This window comes from Chenopodium album, chromosome 7, assembly GCF_948465745.1.
Source record: "Chenopodium album chromosome 7, dcCheAlbu1.1, whole genome shotgun sequence".
Lineage (NCBI taxonomy): Eukaryota > Viridiplantae > Streptophyta > Magnoliopsida > Caryophyllales > Amaranthaceae > Chenopodium > Chenopodium album.
The window spans coordinates 8,072,039-8,081,363 of record NC_137840.1 but is presented as its reverse complement, the minus strand read 5'-3'; the positions used below and the strand labels follow the sequence as shown (position 1 = coordinate 8,081,363).

The window sequence follows — 9,325 nt, the reverse complement described above, 5'->3', positions numbered from 1 at the left end:
GTCCGACTCACCGCGGAAACAAACCCAAAAACAAGACCGCACTCGCAATAAATAAAACCATAAACATAATTATATTAATCACAAGATTAAGATAAGCTAATTACCTTTGACGCGTGCTTCGCTCCAAAATGAGCTCTTACTTGAAAGCTTCAAGCCCCGCTCACACGGAGACCTCCAACGAAGTCCACCCGCACCAACAAAACCGACTAGGTCCAATGTCTTGGGGTTAGCAAGACCCGACCAATAAAACCCGAGTAATTATATTGAGTTCAAAGGTTTTCACTAATTGTGATGCCTTTTCCAACTCTTACTCAAGCATCATTACCAATGCCCATACTTGGGTATTTATAGGAAATGATGGGAGTATTATTTTAAAGCTAAAATAAAATTAATAATCAAGCTAGTAATAAATCAACAAGTGGCAAGCTCATGTGAGTGGTTAGGTGAGGACCACTTGGAGAGGGGGGGGGGGACCAAACTTGCTCCTCACTCCCTCTCCCATAACCGGCCACCTCACTCCACACACACTCAAGGACCACAAGCCACATGGCACCCACCCTTGGGCACCAAGGCAGCCAAGGTGGGCTGCCATGTGCTGTTGTCCGTGGCAGCCACGCCCAGCAAGCCCAGCACTCGCATGCGGGCTGCCAGGCGCTGCTGGCCAGCAAGCCTAGCATGCTTGTGCGGGCTGCTGCTGGCCTTGTGCCTTGGCCAGCGCTGCTAGGCAGCAAGCAATGGCCTAGCCATGCTGTTGCTAGCTGTGGCGAGCTGGCGCGCCTAGCGTGCTAGCTGCTGCAGCTTGTTGCGGCATGGCTTGCTAGCCATTGCGCGCATAAGGCTGCGCCTAGCATGCTAGCACGCACTAGGGAGCGCCTAGCCTTGCGATGCTAGCATGGGTGCGCTAGCACGCACCAGCCAACCTAGGCTCGGCTTGGTGCGCATGCTAGCCACCATACTAGGCCATACGCCCTTAGCACTCGGTTTGCTTGGGCATTCCGATGCTAGGGGTATTTTTGTCTTTTGTTGATTTATTACTATTTCTCGTCTCGTCTTTCACTATTTTTCGACTCGACTTCCGACGCTCGGTTTCGACGCTCTAAGCTCGAATTTCCGACGTCTAAATAAATATTACTCGGTCGACTCATTAATTCCTTCCGAATTAATTCGTCGGTTCGGTTTGTTGAATGCTTGGGTGTGACCCGAAGGGTTCAGTCAAGATTAAGCTGTAATATTAATTATTCATTAATATTACTGATCGGAAGCAGCCTCCACCCAGGCATTCCGATCACTTGACCTCACTGAATATATTAGCTTTCTAATAATTCTGAACCCACTAAAGGAATAGTACACTTGTTCGAAGGACACCATTCCTTTTACTTTTGCCATACAAACCAGTTTCCATTGCAGCAACTGCTAACAATGATCTTACGGTGCTCATTTTTGCCACCGAAGCAAATGTCTTTGCATAATCTATCCCATGATTCTGTCTGCAACCAGCACCACTACTCTGGCTTTGTACCTCTCAATTGATCCATCTGGATTCAGTTTGGTTTTATAAAGCCATTTGCTGCCAATGGCTCTCTTTCCAGATGGGAGTTGAGTTATCTCCCATGTTTCATTCTTTTCCAGTGCTGCTATCTCCTCGTTCATTGATGCCACCCATTTTTCTTCTTTAACAGCATCTTTAAAGCACACAGGGTCTTCTTGACAAGATACTTGTGAGAGAAATGAATGAAATTAAGGGTGAACTACAGCAGATACAGAATTAGCAACACATGATGCTTGAGCTGTTTTGTTGCCAAGTTCATAGTCTTTAGTCCAACTTGGTGGTTTTCTCACTCTTCTGGGTTTTCTCACTCTACTGGATCTTCTCACTTCAGTTTGCTGCACTTGATTTTCTTCTTCTTGATGCACTGCAATTTCTGGTTCAGTTACCATCTGATCTTTCATCGGCATTTCTCCAAAAATTTCTTCATCACTCTCTTCCTCATGATCATTTTCAGATTCTCCTCGATCAACATCATTATCATGTTCTTTTTGCACATCCTCCTCTAAAGAGATATCATTTACTGGCATCTTTAAGCTTACAGGTGCCCTGTACTCTTGAGTTGAGTTCCTCTTGTGATAAGGAAATATATTCTCAAAGAATTTTACATCTCTCGAGACAAATTGTTTGTGAGAGATTAGATTCAGGAGTCTATACCCCTTTTGATTTTGAGAATATCCAAGAAACACACAAGGCACTCCTCTAGGAGCAAATTTATCTTTTCTTAGAGAAGGATTATATGCAATTGCAAGACAACCAAACACTTTCATATATAAGTAGTCTGGTTTACTCCCAAAAATTTTCTCATAAGGTGAAACATTTTCATTCACAGAATTTGGCAACCTGTTGATGATGTAGGTTGCTGTGAGAACACAATCACCCCAAAATTACAAGGGCAAACCTGCTTCAAACCTCAAGGCTCTTGCCATTTCTAGAACATTTCTATGCTTTCTCTCAACTCTACCATTTTGTTGAGGTCTATTAACACATGAGGTTTGATGAATAATTCCTAAGTCTCCAAAATATTCCCTGCATTTAACATCATCAAATTCTAGAGCATTGTCAGATCTCACTACCTTGACAGTGGCTCCAAATTGAGTTTTTGCAAACTGAATAAAGTTTCTGATTGCACTATATGCATCAGATTTCAGTCTCAAAAACTGCACCCAAGATGCTCTAGAGTGATCGTCCACTATAGTGAGAAAGTACCTGTAATTTCCCCTGAAACACACTCTGTATGGACCCTAAATATCAATATGAATCAATTCAAACAACTTTTGAGCATGAGATTTACTTGCAGAAAATGGTAATTTAGTGAATCTTTCCATAGGACAAGTCAAACACACAGAATTATCAGTCATATTTACTTTATTTACACAACTAGTTTTGATAATTTTCTCCATAGGAGCATGACCTAGCCTGCTATGCCTTAGACTGCACATATCTAGACTAAAGCTATTACAAACTGATCTTTGCTTATTCTTCAACTCCTCCTTCAATTCGAGATAGAACAATCCATTAACATCTTTTCCAATTGCTCTAGCTTTTTGAGTTACAAGGTCCTGAATAACACATGTTTGAGGAAAAAATTTCACTTTGCAAGCATTATCTTTCACTAGTTTTCCAATAGAAAGCAGATTATGTTTGAACTCTGGAACACACAACACATTGTTCAGTTTCAATCCATTGCTCAAGAATATATTTCCGATACAGGTTATACTTGCAGTATGTCCTGTTGGTAGGTTAATTTTTGCTTTACTACCAGCAGGTTTACATACATCTAGCCATTTTTATTAACTATCATGTGATGGGTGGCTCCTGAGTCAATTATCCATCTATTTTCATTATTGAAAGCATTGTAACAAGTTACTGTACCTGCAAAGTTTGCATCTATCTCTTCCTCTATATCATATCCAGATTTGTTTCCTTTTGATGTTGATGGGACCAGCTTCAGCAATTTTTCCAGCTGTTCAGTAGTGATTTCTACTGAATCCTCAGCATTAGCATTTGCAACAACTTTCGGCCTAACACTTCCTTTCTACTTGTTCCACTTAGGTTTTCCACCAGTTTCACCTCTTCCTTGCTTCTTGTACTGAGGTTTCTAGCTAGGATAACCTATCACCTTCCAGCAATTGGTAGCAGTGTGCCTCTTTCTTCCACACACAGTGCAACCTGGGACTTGATTTTCCTGCTCCCTGCCATATAAAGCAATAGGCTCCCCCTCAGGCTTGCCTTCACTTAGAGTTGTTCTCTGAGATTCTTCTTGTTGAAGAGCTGCCAAAGCTGTCTCAACACTTGACAGAGGACTCTGCATCAGTTTTTGGCTTCTGTGAGCAGCATATCCAGTGTCCAAGACATTGAGAAACTGAAACAGGTGCTGCTCTTCCCTTTGCTGGTTCAATGCATTCACAAATGCATGGATTTCTGCAGTCATGTTTATAATAGGAGGTAACACGTTCAGTCCTTCTGTTTCAGCCCACAAAGACTTGATTTTGGTGTAATACTCACTGATGGATTCACCATTTTGTTTGATGTCATGGACATCCTTGCTCAGATTGTATTTTCTTGCACCATTGGTGGGCAAGAATCTTACTTCAAGTTGCTTCCATATTTCTGCAGCAGTGTTAAGAAACATCACTGATCTCTTGATAGTATCAGTCATATTACATGTCAACCATGATCTCACCATGTTGTTACATGTGTCCCATTGATCAGCTTTCATATCATCAGTGTCATCCTTCTTCACCAGACCACTTACAAATCCCAGCTTTCTCTTAGAATCCAGGTTGATATCCATAGATCTCCTCCACTCCCTATATTTTCTCTCACCTGTCAGCTTTTCCACAGATACGGAATGTTTCCCATCTCCAGGGTGAAGGTACAGTGGATTTTGCATATCAGCAAAGGAAATTTTTGACATTTTAAGTGAGAAAGATCCAAACTTTAAAGGCTAGAGGGTGATCTAAGATTCAAGATTTGATCTTTATGGTGAAATCAAGTCAAGATGATTCTGCAATCAATTTTTCTCTTGTTGAAACGAACCTGGCTCTAATACCATGAAGACTTGATAATCTTTAGAGAGGAAAGAAAAGCAAGAGAATGAAAATAGGAAAGCAGAAGATGACGGCTGAAATGGCTAATTACATACCATTAGCAGCCCATTATTTATACTCCTAGGACTCAATCCCAAGGATGATTTGCCCTACTTACCTACTACGTATAGGTGTACAAATTACAGAATTATATAAAATCAAATAGAAAGGGCTACAGGACAAAAGCACAATAAGACAAATAAGTAGATAATTATCCTAATCCTAGGATTATCCTTTGATATGTCCATTTTATATAGTGTTTTACCCCCGTCCCTTGGTCGTTATTAGTAGTGTTTTTGGCTCTTTCGGGCCACTTTTATTACTAATTTGTGTTTTCTAGTGTTTTCGTAGTTTTAGTTGTATTTTTTACAGGAAATTGCACTCTTGGATCATTTTCCCGGGCTTTATGGACCAACTACGGAAGCTAGAAGGACACGACCACTTTAGGAGCCCAGGATCGGTGAGAGCCGGTGATTAAGGGCCCCGTAATCGGGATCCCGAGGCATTTGGACCGAGTGATCGAGACCCTAAGTGGATATCCGAATTGGGCCGAAGAAATAAGCCCAATCGAAGTTCCAAGCCTCGAGGTGAAGCAGGGGCCCGATCGGGCAAGCTTAGCTCGAACGGGCAAGGCGCGCAAGAATACACTGGTGCGTGGCCAAAGGCGCGCCCGATCAGGTAAGCTGCTAGCTCGATCAAGCGCGGCTGTTGGGAAGAGCATTGCGAGAAAAAGGCGCGCCCGATCGGGCGGCCTCTAGCCCGATCGGGCGCGTGTTACTAGAAGAGCTCTTTTGTCGAGCAACTAGTTTCTAATTTGGAAGTTGTTTTAGTTTTGTTTAAGTACGCTGGAGGACGATTAATTTGACTTATCCTCTTCCTTAGACTTTCTCTCTCTACTTAGGATCTTTTCTCTCTCTTAACTCTTCTCTCAACTCTTGTTCTTGATTATTTCCATTAATACAGATTAGTTTGGTAACGATTTCTCTTCTCTTAATCTTATTTCCTTTCATCATGACTTACTTTATTACTTTGATTAGTTTAGTTTTTAATTATGTGTGAGTAGTTTTATTTATAGGGTTTATGGGGATCCATAAATAATACGAAGGGGTAATTTATTGTTGTTGATTATTAATGCTAGATTAATTTCCTATTGATTGATTTAATGCTCTGTGACTAGATTTGCGCAGATCTTTTATGCATGAGTTTGACAACATTGATTCGAGATTCGACAGATGAGAATTAATGTTTAGGTCTAGTTTAAATAGGCAGGTTAATTTATAAATGGTTAAGTCGAGATTCGAGAGATGAGATTTAATACCGGTAGATTAATTGTGTGATTGTAATACGTAGCGAAAGCCCTTTACAATCTGGTTAATTGATGCATTGATGATTGACTATTATTTATTATTGGTATCGCATGATAATTTCTTATTGAATTGTTTTAACGTTTTACAATTACGGCTTGTAAAAGTATAGCAATATTGAATTGATGAATCGAGCAGATGTTAATTTGATATTAAAGGCTATTTTCAATAAGAACTTAGATCTAGTAAATTGCGAGAGCCTGTTAGATCTATGTTGATTAATAAATTGCGAGAGCCTGTTAATCATGTTATTTATGCAATGTCAATGATTGATTACTATGTTTTACCCTGGAGTATTATTTATTGGTGAACCTATGCCCTATATCCTTTTATATATTGTTTTCTTCCTATTCTCAATCTTAGAAGTTTAGTTTCTTATTCAAATATAAATATTGGTTACTTCATAATCTAGATTATTTTAGTTAATTAGGAATATAAAGACTTGTTTCCCTGTGGAGATCGACCCTACTTCCCTATCTGCTTTAGTTAGAGGACTTAGGAATTATTTTTGATTAGGGGATACGACTTTACCCTGTCAAAATTTGGCACCGTTGCCGGGGAAACGGTTTTATTTTTATTTCTGATTGTTTTTGTAGTCTAGATTATTTCCCTTTTGTCTCAGAGAGCGTTAGTTCTCTGAGACAAATCTCACATTTGCTTCTAGTTTTTGTTTATGCCCAGGTGTTCCAGATCAGGTTACATCCCATTCGATCCTGAGATCGAACGTTCCTTCCATAGACAGAAAAATCTCTACAAGCAAATCCTGGCGGATTCTGGTGATAATAACAATAATCACCGAAATCCTCCAACTGGTTCTAGCGATTCAGAGACATCATCAGACGCAGAATCAGAGATGACGGCTCCAATGAAGCTTAGTGATTATTCACAACCAAAGCTTACGGAGTTTCCACATCTCACCCCTACTCCGGCTCTTGATGGGGTTCAATTTGAAATTAAACCTCAATTTATAACGATGATAGAGAGGAAGCAATTCAGTGGAGCCAAGGGTGAAGACCCGAATCTTCACATTGCCAACTATTGTCAATATTGCAACACCATCAGGCAAGCCGGGGTCACTCAAGACCAAATCAGGGAGATTCTCTTTCCCTTCTCTTTAACTGGAAAAGCTAAATTGTGGTTTAATGGCTTAAATAGAACTACACTTGGTATAACTGACTGGGAAACTCTTGTTTTGAATTTCTATAACAAGTATTATCCTGCAGAGAGAACAACAGTACTACGGAGTGCGATCCAGAACTTTGCCCAAGAAGCCGATGAATCTTTATATGAGGCTTGGGAGAGGTTCAAGGACTTACAAAGAGAATGCCCTCACCATAATTTAGCGCAATGGCAGTTAATCCAAGCCGTTTATAACGGCATTGGAAATTCTTCTAGAATAATTTTAGACTCTGCAGCTAGTGGGAGATTTATGAATCTTAATGTTGATGATGCAGGTCAGGTTATTGAAGATATGGCGATACACAGTTCCCAATATGGGAATCCTAGAGGATTTGCTAACAAGGGGAAGCATAGTGTCGACTCTGTATCCTTTTTGCAAGCTCAACTAACCTCTATTTGCCAAAAATTAGATAATTTGAGCACTGCTAATGTAGCCAATGTTTTTGCGATTAATAATAATTCTAATGAGGCATTCTGTGAAAATTGTGGTATTGTAGGTCATTGGGAGCAAGATTGCAGGAGTTCCGTGGAGCAAGTTAATGCCTTCCAAGCTTATAGGCAGAACAACCCATACTCCAACACCTACAATCCGGGGTATCGGAATCATCCGTACCTTTCCTACCGGAGCACTAATGTTAAAAATCCACCACCACTAGAACCACAGGCGCCACAACAACAGCAGCAGAAATACTATCATCCCAATGCTAGCCAGAAGAACCAACCACAACAACCCTACTCATCTTCCGACCCTTCTCTGGTGGAAATTAGAGCAATGTTGGTTAATATGCAAAAGCACATGGAGAGTAGAGATGCGACAATTGATCAAATTCTAGCGCACAATAAAATTGTAGATAATCAAATTGCGCAACTCTCTGCTACTCTACAAGCCCGCCAACAGGGAGCTCTACCGGCGCAGCCAACCCGGCCTACGGATCAAACATTTGAAATTACTCCAAGGAGTGGTTCAAACTATGAAGGGCCCTCTATGCCCAGAGTTGATGAACCTGTTTTATTAAATAATGCTAATCTTAATTCCGTTAAACCAAACAATGTAGTTGATAGCCCTGCAGGGCTAAAGGATAATACTAACATATCTAATTCTACATTGCAGGGTACAACTCCAGAGAAGGTGGATACTCTAGACAAGAGTAATAATGCTCCAAAGCCAGTTATCAAACTTCCATTCCCTAATCGTCAATTGAAGACAAACTTGGATAAGCAGTTTGGTAAGTTCCTGGAGGTGGTAAAAGATTTGAAGGTAACAGTTCCCTTTACTGAATTAATCACACAAATCCCCTCGTATGCAAAATTTATGAAGGAAATATTGACGAGAAAAAGGTCTATTAGTGAGGTAGAGACGGTAGCCTTCACTGCAGAATGTAGTGTCGTACTTCAAAATAAGTCTCCACCTAAATTAAAAGATCCGGGTAGTTTTTCTATCCCTTGTCATATTGGCAATCTCTTGATTGATAATGCATTATGTGATTTGGGTGCTAGTGTTAGCGTCATGTCATTATCTGTGTGTTCTAAGTTGAATATGGGTAAATTAAAAGCTACCAATATAACTCTACAAATGGCCGATCGTTCTTTCAAATACCCATTAGGTGTTTTAAAGGATGTCCCCGTTAGAGTAGGTAAATTTTATATACCTGTAGATTTTATTGTTCTTGATATGGCTGAGGATATGCAAACCCCAATTATTTTGGGTAGACCATTCCTTAACACTGCAGGAGCAGTCATAGATGTAAGAAGTGGTAAGTTAACACTATCAGTAGGGGATGATAAAGTTGTTTTTAATCTGAATAATGCCCCCAAAAGCTCCATGACTGAGGAGAAATGTTTCAGTGTTAATGTGGTTGAAGATTATTCTAACATGCCCCAAGCTCTTGAAAAAGATCCCTTGGAGGCGGTATCTTGTGTTACATCCTTTTCAGATGAGATAGACAAATGGCAGAAGGAAGTCGATGCAATAGAAAGATCACTCTACACTGTTGGTCTTGGTTTCAAGGATGAACAAGTGGAACCGATCGAGCAAGTTGTGCGAATCGAGCCTACGGTAAGTGTTCCGCCAGATCGAGTTGCAAGTGTTGAACGCAATGACAATTTGAAGCAACCTTCGACCGAAGAAGGATTTTTAGTGCGTA

General features: G+C 40.4%; 1 protein-coding gene and 1 non-coding gene across 2 annotated transcripts; both read right to left on the bottom strand.

Moving 5' to 3' along the window:
* Positions 1–1,737: 1,737 nt before the first annotated feature.
* LOC145639955 (uncharacterized) lies at positions 1,738–4,466 on the bottom strand. The gene is made up of 5 exons (XM_081691271.1): positions 3,669–4,466; positions 3,422–3,512; positions 2,893–3,197; positions 2,438–2,790; positions 1,738–2,389 (listed from the first exon to the last, which is right to left on the bottom strand). The coding sequence occupies exons 1-5, from the start codon at positions 4,464–4,466 to the stop codon at positions 1,738–1,740; spliced, it is 2,199 nt and encodes a 732-aa protein (XP_081547397.1).
* A 2,770-nt stretch (positions 4,467–7,236) lies between these two features.
* Positions 7,237–7,343, bottom strand: LOC145641130 (small nucleolar RNA R71). Its single transcript, XR_014115196.1, has one exon. It is a non-coding gene; the product is annotated as a small nucleolar RNA R71 (small nucleolar RNA).
* Positions 7,344–9,325: the final 1,982 nt, after the last annotated feature.

Coding starts and splice junctions, on each gene's coding strand:
- LOC145639955 (XM_081691271.1), bottom strand. CDS start 4,466: ATGTCAAAAATTTCCTTTGCTGATATGCAAAATCCACTGTACCTTCAC. Junction 3,513..3,668: donor CTGCTACCAATTGCTGGAAG/GTGATAGGTTAT, acceptor ACTACTGAACAG/CTGGAAAAATTGCTGAAGCT. Junction 2,390..2,437: donor TTTGAAGCAGGTTTGCCCTT/GTAATTTTGGGG, acceptor CATCATCAACAG/GTTGCCAAATTCTGTGAATG.